Consider the following 12170-nt stretch of genomic DNA (forward strand, 5'->3'; position numbering starts at 1 on the left):
ATCTTTCCTTTGCATTGCTCCTTTCTAGCCCTTCAAAGTGCATTTGGGAATATCACCACTACTTTTCTTGTGACAATTAGTACCGTCAGCCCTTCTTATACACAGATTTTTTTATACACGGATTCAAGCATACACAGTTTGAAAATGTTCCCCAAAAGTATAAATTTCAAATATCAAACCTTGATTTTCCATTTTTTATAAGAGACACCATTTTGCTATTTCATTATATTTAATGGGACTTGAGCATACACGGATTTTGTTATACACGAGGGATCTTGGAACCAAACCCCAGCGTATAAACAAGGGTCCACTGTATCTACAACATTAGTCCTCCTACTCTTATTTCAGGCCCAGTATCCATCATAACTTACTCTAGAGATGAATATACAACAGACTGAGATGGATTAATTTGACTGATTTGCAGTAGATAAAAGCAAGGGTTTCTAACTTCCATTTGTCTGACAAAAATGACAACAATTGGCACCGCCACTGCATCCCAAGTTTCTCTTTCAATCCTGGCTCCAGTTGATGGATCTAAGGGTGCTAATGAGAAACAAAGTAGACACTGCAAGCCTGAGCTCTACCCTACTCTTGCCTGATATTAAGGAAAACAAGCAAAGACTAATATGTTTAAGAGGCCAGGATATGATCAAGTGTCAGAAATGAATATGTAATAACCATAATAGCTGTCCAGACACATATGGACTATTTGATGGGGAAATGCATATTAAGCAACCATGAAATGAAGGATATTAAATATTAATTGGTATATCTGATATACCATACCATCCTAAACATGCTTTCTCACCCCCAAATTTAGATGATTTATTGGTTGAGTTGCATTTTAATTAGCTGAGCTGAAAGCCTGAAGCTATTCGAATTGGTGGAAGGCTGTAACAGGGACTGAAAAATAAAAATTAAATATGTAAGTACTTATTTATTAAGATTACAACCTTATATACACTTAACTAAACAGAAGTTCCATATACTGAGTGTGTGTATGTGTGTATATAGGCATGGTACAGCAACCACCTGGTCCCTAACCCTAGCACACCGTAACAATGGCAGTGCCCTGTGTACACGGGTGCCACATTGTTACGTAAGCGCCGTAACAATGGCGTTGCTGCACAGCACTTACATAATGAGTGTGCCAGTGGTGCACTTGTTACACTGCCCCTGCAGCTTTAAAAGAACCCGCTTTTTGTGGGTTCTTTTTCCTCCACAGGTAAGCCGCATGGTTTGGCAGCTGCGGCTTCCCTGCAGAGGAAAAAAGCACCCACTGCTCCGGACATCAAGTCAGGTATGTACTGGGCGATAGACAGACAGACAGACAGACAGATAGATACACAAACACACATATACACACATATATAGACTGACTGTATAAATTGTTAGATGTTTTATACTTTCTTTGCTATCTGCAAAAGGCACACATAAGAAAGTTTGGGTGATATGCAGATTTGTGCAGAATCAGCCAACATTAATCTACAAAAAGTCTTGAGTTTATCAACAGCGCTAAAACTGGTTGTGCAAAGTTTCTTTTTACTTTAAATGTTATTTAGTTTTGCACATACAATGATGGGAGTTATCTCTATTCTTACCCCCACCTATGCTGGGAACAGGTAAGAATGCAATTTGCAACAGTTGACCTTATGCAGTCAATTTGGTTGCCCAACTCATCATAACAGCAATCTTCCATCTTAAAATTAGCTTGCCAAACCAAGACTAATTCACAATTTTAAACAAACTCTTCTGGGTTAATGATGTGAGCTGTAATTTGTTAAAGCAAAGGTCAAAAAAGTAAATATAAATAAGTAGCTAAGCCCTCCTGCTGTCATCAGAGCTCTGTCTGCTAATGGATTTGGAAGATGACTGACTGACTGATTGCATATTGCATTTTTCCAGTCATATGCTAAATTGACTGTCAAGTATCTTTTTCTTGTTCATGCCTCACAACATACATTCATAGTGACAGAATTCAAATATATAGCTGTGTTAGTCTGGAAAATCGGTATGCAAAGAGATCTTGTAGCAACTTTGAGACTCACTGAAAAAAGGAAGCTGGTAGCATGAGCTCTCATAGACTTGAGTCTACTTCCAATTTTATAAAAGCTCATGGTAGTTAGTCTCAAAGGTGCTAAAAGATCACTTCCCATACACTGCTAGTGATATTCATCCCTGGCTGGTGGCACAGAACTTGAATATGCCAATACTCTTTCCACAGGGTGGCCAAAAGCCAAAGTGGATATTACCTTTGCATGTTTATCTGCTGAGCAAAAGAGGGAGTTTTTCTTGGTGTACCATTCAGGGTAAAGGTAAAGGTATTCCTCATTGACAAGGTTGTCAAGACATGTCTGATCATAGGAAGCAGTGCTCGTCTCTGTGATTAAGCCAAAGAACCAGCGTTGCCAGAGACTATTCCATGATCATGTGGCCAGATTGACTGCACAGAATGCTGTTTACCTTCCCAATGAAGTAGTACCTATTTATCTACTTGCATTTGCATGCTTTCAAACTGCTAGGTTGGCAGAAGCTGGAATTAGTGATGGGAGCTCACTCCATCATGCAGTACTCGGGCCTTGAACTGCCAACTTGACAATTTTGCAATCTTGCAATCAACAAAGTCAGCGTCTTAACTTGAGCCACTGCATTCCTTTAAAATGGCATTGAAATAAGTTGAGATTCCTTTGAGTTCAGGCAGAGAATAAAGTTCCACTGGCAAATCTATGTGGATGATGGAGGCAACAGCAACAGTAGTGTGATGCATCACACAACCCATCAGTGGTTATTCCAGTCATGGTGCAACTGCAGCCATATATAAAGGGATGCAGTGGCTCAAGTGGTTAAGATGCTGACTCTGTTGTATTCAGGCTACTTTTGTACAAATAGCTTTTTCTGCACAACTAGTAAAGAAACAGTAGCTCACTCCTGCACCATTTGCAATTGTCCATCCTCCTTGAACTGTATTATTCAATAAACAGTGACTTACGGTGCATCCACATCACAGAAATAATGTATTTTGATACCATGGTAAGTGCTGTACCTCCTCCTATGGAATCTTGGGAATGTAGTTTTACTAAGTCTTTAGCCTTCTCTGACAAAGAGAGGCCGTCAGATGGAGATATGACAGTGTCAAACTGAATTATTTTACAGCATAGACATGCCTAAGACAACCCTATTACAGAGTTTTCTGGGACTGAGAGCAAAATCATGAGAGTGGGTTTCTATGACCAAGTGTGGAATTGAATGTTGGTCTCCAGAGTCATTGTTCAATGCTGAAACCACTACACTATGCCGGCTTTCTATCATCTTAGAGTCACCATAAGTCAGAAAAAACTTGAAGGCACACAACAACAACAAAAACAGCAACAATAACAACAACAACAAAATGCTGTGTCTTAATTTTCATTCCTATATTTGAACCCATCTAGTGAAGAGCAAACTCTTCCTGGACATTATTTAGAATGGGCCTATGTAAAGAAATTGTTTTGTTGTTTTTAAAATGGAATTGAAATAAGTTGAGATTCCTTTCAGTGCAGGCAGGGAATAAAGCTCCACTTGCAAACCTACATGGATGATGGAGGCAACAGCAACAGTAGTGTGGTGCATCACATAACCCATCAGTGGTCATTCCAGTCATGGTGTAACTGCAGCCATATAGCTGTTGGCTTTACATTGGCCTGTTGTGCAGAAAACAAATGAGGAAACTGCTAGTGTAACTGGATATACATGTATAAGCAGGGTGGGAATTATGTGGCCCTCCAGATATTGCTGAACTGCAGCCTCCTGCATTCATCACCACTGATTATGCAGGCTCAGACTGCTAGGAGCTGCAGCTCAACATCTTGAGGACCACACAATTCCCATCTCTGGAGTAAGGGTAGAAACACCAGTATAAATGGAAGTTATACCAGTGTAATGCTGCAAAAGGATTCCAGCCATAGTTCCCTCCCACCCCCCGAAGCACAACATTCAAATACTGGTATCCCACTTGGGAAAATGGCAAAGCTTTAAAGCCTTCATCATTGTCTTCTTTCCTTCCTCTTAAACCTACAAAATGGTGTCAGAGGCAGCAGAGGTAGCCTTATGGGAAGGCCCCAGTTAGGCCAGGTAACTGCTGAAGCAATATCTCAGGTGCAAAAAGTCATAGGTAATATATTTTCTACAGTTTCCAATGACCTACCAGAAGTTATGGGAACTATAACCATGTGCTTAGAATGATGTGATATATAGGTGCAGCAGGATAACCATTATACAAACCTGGACATACTAAATCTTTTTAAACTTTGGAAGCTAAGCAGGGTTAGGCTAGTACTTGGAGCAGAAGTCACCAGGGAATACTAGAGCTCTCCAGAGAAAGCTACAAAAGACTCCCAGTTGAAATCATGGACAGCTGTTGCCCACCAGAGCTGATAATAATGGGCAAGGCTGAAAAAAAGTATGATTGACTAATACTATAACTGGAAGTTATTATATTCCTATGATCACAGGTGCCAAGAACTGTTGAATATATAGTTCTTGTGGATACTGATGTACTACAGGAAGTGGATGTTGGATATTTCTTGGTATAGAGGATGTTATTACCGCAGTATCAAGGTCCAAATGAAGGAGGTCAGTCTCTATAGATTCCACATCTTCTGCAGGTCAAGTTTAGTTGTAGAGGAAAAAACAGAGTTGCATCGGGGAGTTCTGGGACTAGGGTTAAGTCCAGTATGAAAATTATCAGGCCTGAACGCCATTCTGGTTTGCACTTCATTCTTAATATACTGTACTTCAGATACATCCTTGCATCTGACTTTCCAAGACACTCCCATTATAAACACACTCCTAGTTATAGCACTTAAATTAACACAGGAATTATTGAGTTGATACTGGAAGTTCACTAGGATGAGTTATATAATTGGTTTGGCCTTTGGAGTATGATACAAACAATTCCAATTTTATTCCTGAAAGGAGAAAAATGAATTTCTAGTGCACTCTAGTGGTTAGAAGTATGAAATCCTAAAGGAAGCCTGTTTTGAATAAAAGAAAAAAGTTAGGAATTTAAGGGGGGAATCTAAAAAAAAAGAAGGAGGAAGAGAAGGAGGTTGGAATTCAGTATTGCAGTTATGGATGAACATCCTTGCATTATAGATCTGTAACTGATCTGTAGTTACAAACACTATGTAGCCAAGATCCTGACACTATTGCTTCAATCATGTATGCCTTCCCAGGCCAGTGCTGGGAAGAAGGTCTTTTCATCAGTAGCTGAATTACCAAATCAGGGCACAGGAGAATGCTTCTACCCACATGTACCAGGAATTAAGGCTACACTGAGGATTTGCATCAGGGGTCCTGCTTCTGATTTGTACAGCCTTGCTGGTGGGCAGGAAGGCGGTCTCAATGTCAATCGACACCTAGACTGCCAAGCAAAGGGACCTTCTTTGTCCAATTTGGTGGATGTCTCTTTCTCTCTAAATCCTTTAACCTCCTCGCTCTCACCAAAACCTGGCTCCCATGATACTGCAACCTCCTCTGCCCTTTCTTTTGGTGGTCTCTCCTTCACGCACACAAGCCGTCCTGAGGGTCGAGGAGGAGGGGTTGGTATCTTGCTATCTAACTCCTGCCAGTATCAAGTTCTATCTTTTCCCCCCAGCTATCATTTCTCTTTCTTTGAGTTTCATCCTATTAGACTCTTTTCTCCTCTACAGCTCCGGGTTGCAGTCATCTATCGCCCTCCTGGTTCTGCCACCCAGTTCCTATCTGACTTTGAATCATGGCTGACATTCTTCCTTTCAGATTCAGTCCCCACTTTGATCCTAGGTGACTTTAATATCCACGTTGACGATTCCAATAACCCTACAACATCTCGCTTTAACTCTCTGCTAGCTTCTTTTGGCCTCCAACCACATTCCAACTCTTCAACTCATTCTCTTGGTCACTGTCTTGACCTAGTTCTTGCGGCAAACTGCGCCATTTCTGACTACCTGGCACTTGACTTTCCACTATCTGACCATCATTTAATCTCCTTTGCTCTCACTTATACTCCTCCTCCTCGCCATACTATTCAACGTCTTTTTCGTGATCTTCAATCTGTCGACTCTAACCATCTTGTTCTGACCCTGGATTCATCTCTCTCTTCCCTAAATCTCGGGGATTCTGCTGATTCAGCTATGTCTTTATTTAACTCCACTCTTTCCTCAACTCTTGACCATTTTGCCCCTGTCTCTGTACGCACTTCTTCCTCCAAGACTAGACTTCAGCCCTGGCTTACCCCCAACATTAAGTTTCTCTGGTCCTGCTCTAGAGTGGCCGAACGTCTTTGGAGAAAGTCCAAAGAGTGGGCTGATTTTATCCATTTCAAATTTGTTCTTTCTTCCTTCTCATGCGTCCTCTCTATGGCAAAACAGAATTATTACAAATCATTGATCTCTGCCAATGAGAGGCGCCCGCAGCGTTTGTTCTCCACCTTCAACACTTTGCTTAAACCTCCCTCTCCTCCTGTCTCTTCATCTTTCTCTCCTAATGACTTTGCTAACTATTTCATCTCTAAGATTACCACCATTCGCTCTGAGATAGTCCCTCCTGATTCTTCTTCTGCTCTTAATCTTCTATCGCCTTCGCCTAACAAATTTTCTGTCTTTCCTCCTGCCTCTTTGGATGAACTCTCTACACTTCTGAACTCTTCCAAACCTGCTACCTGTCCTCTTGATCCTATTCCTACTCGTCTTCTAATCTCTATAGCTCCCTCCTTTCTGCCCTCGCTTCTCCATATCTTCAATCTCTCTCTCTCTACAGGCTCCTTCCCGTAGGACTTCAAACATGCTCTCATTTCCCCAATTCTGAAAAAAACCTTCTCTTGACCCCTCCTCTTTGTCTAGCTATCGTCCGATTTCTCTTCTCCCCTTTCTTTCTAAGGTTTTGGAACGGGTTGTTTATTCGTGCTGTCTTGAGTTTCTTGAAGCCAACTCCATTCTCGATCCCTTTCAGTCTGGTTTCTGCCCAAGGCATTTTACAGAGACACCTCTCACTAAGATCTCGAATGACCTTTTACAGGCCAAGGCTAATGGCCTTTACTCTGTTCTCATTCTTCTCGATTTGTCTGCAGCCTTTGACACTGTTGATCACTGTCTCCTAATTGACATACTCTCTGACCTTGGGTTCTCAGACTCTGTTCTCAACTGGTTTAGATCTTACTTGTCTGGCAGATCTTTTGCAGTAGTTGCAGGGGTCTGACTTCTTCTCCTGTTCCCTTATCTATTGGAGTTCCCCAGGGCTCTGTTCTGGGTCCCCTTCTGTTTTCTCTCTACACACTGTCCTTAGGAAAACTCATCAGCTCTTTTGGTTTTTCCTACCATCTGTATGCCGATGACACCCAGCTGTATCTTTCTGCCCCTGACCTTTCTCCAAGGCTTGAACAGCAAGTCTCGTCTTGCCTTACAGTTGTCTCACAGTGGATGCGCCATCGGCGTTTGAAGCTCAACATGTCCAAGACGGAGCTTCTTGTCTTTCCTCCTAAGCCCAACCTTCAACACGCCTTTTCTGTCTCTGTGGACAACATTTCCATTCAACCAGTCCAGCAAGCCCGCAGTCTTGGCTTTATCTTTGACTCTTCTCTGTCGTGTATCCCTCAGATCCAGACCACAGCCAAAGCTTGTAGATTCTTTTTGTACAATATTGCCAAAATCCGACCATATCTCTCCGCCTCTACTGCCAAGATCCTGGTCCATGCCCTAGTGATCTCACGACTTGATTACTGTAATGTCCTCCTGGCTGGGCTTCCTTTTTCTCACCTCCGCCCTTTAATCTCTGTCCAGCATTCAGCTGCACGCATTATCACTTCCACCCACCGCTCTGACCACATCTCTCCTGTGTTGGCATCCCTTCACTGGCTCCCTCTCCCTTTCCGCATTCAGTATAAGCTCCTGCTGTCGACATTCAAAGCACTCCATGGACTGGCCCCTCCTTACTTATCAGACCTTCTTTCTCCTCACCTTCCCACTCGGACCCTCCATTCTGGTAGTCAAGGGTTCCTGTCCCAGCCCAGGATTTCCTCTGCCCCATCCCGGATTCGCCCCTTTTCACTTGCTGCCCCTCACTCCTGGAACCTTCTTCCTCCACAAGCAAGAGCCATCACTTCTTTAACCAGCTTCAAAACGGAGTTGAAAACCATCCTATTCAGAGAAGCCTTCCCAGGCATCGCATAATTGTCGCTTACTATCTGATGTTCTGTTGTTGGCTGTTTATCGATCCATTTCCTGTATTGCTATGTACTGTATATGTATGTATTATCCTACTTGTGAGTATGTATTTTCCCTGGATAATGATTAACCTTCCATTTTGAAGCCAAGCCCTCCCTTCAGTCCATCTGCCTTGGTCCAGGCCTCGGAGGTTGAGAGGAACTGCTGGACCTCTTACCCTTTCCCGTCACCACCCCCTTCTCCTTCTGTGTCATGTCTTTTTAGATTGTAAGCCTGAGGGCAGGGAACCGTCTAACTAAAAAGATTGCATGTACAGCGCTGTGTAAATTTACAGCGCTTCATAAATAAAGGTTAATAATAATAATAATAATAATAATAATAATAATAAAGCAGGTCTTTTGGGGTGGGGGGTTGGGCCAAGAGATGTTGTTAGTTACATATACACAACTAAATAGGCAATGCAGAATTCTGGTCCTGGCATTTAGGGAAAATACCAAAGGGGGGATCTCTTTGATAGCAACAAAAATTACTTTAGTGCTCAGTTGTGGTCCTAAGAATCAGTGCTGAACATGACTGCACTGCAGATTGTGGATTACAAGAGCTGTAGAGCCGCTATAAGACAAGGCCTTCTGCTGGGCCATATATCTTATTCAAGAAAAGAGAGAATTTGAGCTTGTTAATAAACGTTACACACACAGGCTGCAATTCTGCATGGCTCAGCATAGGGTAGTCTTTCTATGCCACATTGAGTCATTTACGTATTATCTCTCTATCTACCTATCTATCACAGAGCTACTGAAGCCCCTCCCCTCCACAGCCATTCATGCCTGAAGGAACGGAAGGGGGTGAATCACTGAAATGTACATTTTCACAATCAAGACAGGAGAACAAGAGCTTATAGAATTTGTACTCCAAAAAGTAACTTCCAAAGCTTTGAGCAGGAAGAAAACAGCCCTTTTCCACTATATGTCCCCAACATCTGGTTCTCACAGATACACTGTTCTTGAGCAAAACATTTCTATTTAGCTGTCATATCTAACACCTGTCACTGCTGTGAATACACTGTTATGGTTAACTTCTTTGAAATGCAGAAAGTGTCATGCATTTAGTTATGACAAATAGATGTTGTTAAAATGAACATACCAGCCCACTAGCTTTAACAAGGGGGGCTTCTAAATCAGGGTAGACATTCTCCAGATACCATTTGAAGCTTTTGCACTGAAGCTGCTTCCTTAGTTCTTTCTGTTGAGTCAAGTCTCCAACGTCCAAATTTTTCTTGATGAGATGGTAACCATGTCCATAGAAAAGATCCTTGTATTCATCAAGCCAAACCTCTGCAACACGGGCCAAATTCCGCTCCACTGTAGTGAGGCGGTCCTTAGGGAAGGAGTAGGGGTTATCATTCCTGAAAATGTGACCCACTCTGGAGCATGGGATGATTTCAATTTCCCCCCCACACATCCAAACCTGGTAGAAAGAGGGAGAGTAAGATCAGATGTAAGTATTGGCAAATGCTTTTGGCCATGTACCTTACCATTGGAGACATCAACTTTTAGCTTAATTTGCTAATGGTAATTATGTAAGGAGATTCTATACTACATCAACTCCATAATATCTCAGACCATTATTATAACTTCCAAATGTACAAGTAAGTTTAGAGCCACTTCTCCATTTTTATTTTATATCTGCTCAGCTTGTCAGCCTCTAGTGGCAGAGTCCTCCAGGGACAAAGCAACGGCTGCAGCTTTGGTTTGTCAGCTCATGGTCTGCACAAACCAGGGGACAGTATCTAATAAACCTCTTTTGCTAGAGGAAGTTCTTTCTACCAGTGGGATCAGGAAGGGTTGAATTTGTTTCCTCTTGGAGATGCATCCTAATAGTCTTTTAAAATCACTCTGGTAGGTTGGGAAGCAGGCTCAAATTAAAAGTTCAGATACCCCTACTACAAGGGCCACATTGAATTTAGGCCATGGTTGATAAACTAATTTCAGATGATCCTGTCTGATTCTAAGCTGCCACAAGATCACACTCCATGATCTGTTGATTCAAACAATACATTAAATCACAGTGAGGTTTCTTAGCCATAGTTTCCTCTAATATATTTGAACTTGATGTAAGCCACCATGTGATCTGTCCCCTTTTAATTCTTCACTTCTGGGTTGATGAAAGAGTCTGCAGATACTTTTTTGGTTGAAGGTTATACTTCCAATGAGAAGCTTTGCTTGAAAGCTATATACAGACTTTACAATTATGATGGGGGGGAATGAAGGATAAGCTGTATTCATTACAGGAAAAACAAATGAAGTGAACAACTGTCAATGATGGCTTATGCTTTGACTTTAAAGTGTCACAAGCTCTGCACTAGTTTATACATCACCATCACTCATTCATTCATTTACATCCCACCATTCTCCCAATAATGAGTCTCAAGGCAGCTAATAACATTTTAAAACAATACAAATTAAAAACACTACAAAGGTTAAATGAAAGTATAAAATTGCAGTTAAACAATGATATATTAAAATAATTAAAATACAGTGGTCACTTGCCTTATGTGGGGGATCCATTCCTGACCCCGCAGCGTAAGGCTAACCCCTGTGAATATGGAGGGCCAAGTGTATTTTGTGTCACTGACAACAATGCATTGCTTGCTTATGACCACTGCTTTTGAACCTTTATCTCTACTAAAGAGAATGGGAAGTCACTACATATTCAGTACTCTGCATAAATTCATTTCATTGATACTGGATCTTGGCGACTATTAATCTGATGATCATTCAAGTGCAAAACAATGGCGGGGGTGGGGGAGTAAAACAATTCTGGTATAAGATGCAACATACCTTGAATGAGATCTCCATGTTTTCACCTCCCCAAACATCAAGTCCAGGATCATATGTCCCGAGTTCAAAAAAGTATTTCTTATCAATAGAGAATAAGCCACCTGCCATCACAGGACACCTAATAATTGAACCAGATTCAGATATGTACTTTTTCAGGTAATAAATACATTACTATTATAGAAATTTTTACCAAAAATAGGTACACAGAATATAGCACAGGCTGCAATCCTGCAAGGCTCAGCATAACGTTGTCTTTCTATGCCACATTGAGTCATTTACTTACTATGTTACATGCTTATACCTCTTCCTCTACAGTAGAGATGGAGAATATGTGGTCTCACAACTCTCACCAGCCGCGACCATTAGCTAATTGTGGATAGCCAGTGATTCCAGAAATTGAGCAGGAGTCTCTAAGTGTGTTATAAACCCTGAAATATATTTTTGTTAGACTGAGGATGTCTGGAATACAATGTACATAAGCTGCCTTGCCATTTCAAAGAACTAGAGATCTTAAAAGGCAACTGCACCTAACCAAACAAGGTCAGAGACCTTGCCCACCTGGTAGCTTTTAAAAAGCATCTCCCTGTTCATGGTTATGCATGCATCTTCCATTAAGATTCTCATAGCTGTGTATTATGTGATGCTTGTTTGGATCCAAGAAAGAATAGGTTTCTACATAATATAACTATAATATAAAAATCATATATACATCTTTTTCACATCCTTCCTGTTTAGGGTTTAAGAAGCAGTTTCTCTCAGAAAAAAACCTTAACGTTATGTACTTACCTGATTATATCAGTTTCCTTAATCTTATTTTTCTCAATGACATCTGGAGGAATTGGCTTCCACCCAAAATTCATTGGCCAAGTAAAAATGCCACGTTGAAAACTGTCCACAGTCATATAGCTAAAGGAATGAATTCATAGTAGCCATTAACTTCAGAAGGAGAAACTACAGGCTAACTATAAAGTAGATATATTTTTAGAGTGTGGGTGTAAGGTAATAACGGATATAATAAAATTAAAACAATCTCATTGCAAATTGTGAAATGGTGAATTGCTTAAAAATCACAAAACTTGTAACATGTTTTCTTATTTGATTTCATTTTCAAGTGAATCTTCAGGATTACAAGAAGCATAAGAAGAAAAAG

At 41.1% G+C, this 12170-nt stretch overlaps 1 protein-coding gene across 2 annotated transcripts in view; it reads right to left on the reverse strand.

Annotated features, from left to right (window-relative positions):
- The window catches only part of GALNT5 (polypeptide N-acetylgalactosaminyltransferase 5), a 53216-nt gene that overhangs the window by 22273 nt on the left and 18773 nt on the right, over positions 1–12170 (reverse strand). Inside the window, exons 5-8 of one of the 2 annotated variants that reach the window (XM_042446338.1) lie at positions 11807–11926; positions 11021–11138; positions 9382–9647; positions 4644–4689 (exon numbers count right to left, since the gene is read on the reverse strand). In XM_042446338.1, the coding sequence (XP_042302272.1) occupies position 4689; positions 9382–9647; positions 11021–11138; positions 11807–11926 (505 nt within the window). In that variant the 3' untranslated portion in view covers positions 4644–4688. Of the gene's footprint in view, positions 1–4643; positions 4690–9323; positions 9648–11020; positions 11139–11806; positions 11927–12170 lie in introns of those variants that run through there. The other variant, XM_042446337.1, reaches the window with a different exon arrangement.

The sequence above is a fragment of the Sceloporus undulatus genome, chromosome 1 (assembly GCF_019175285.1).
Source record: "Sceloporus undulatus isolate JIND9_A2432 ecotype Alabama chromosome 1, SceUnd_v1.1, whole genome shotgun sequence".
Lineage (NCBI taxonomy): Eukaryota > Metazoa > Chordata > Lepidosauria > Squamata > Phrynosomatidae > Sceloporus > Sceloporus undulatus.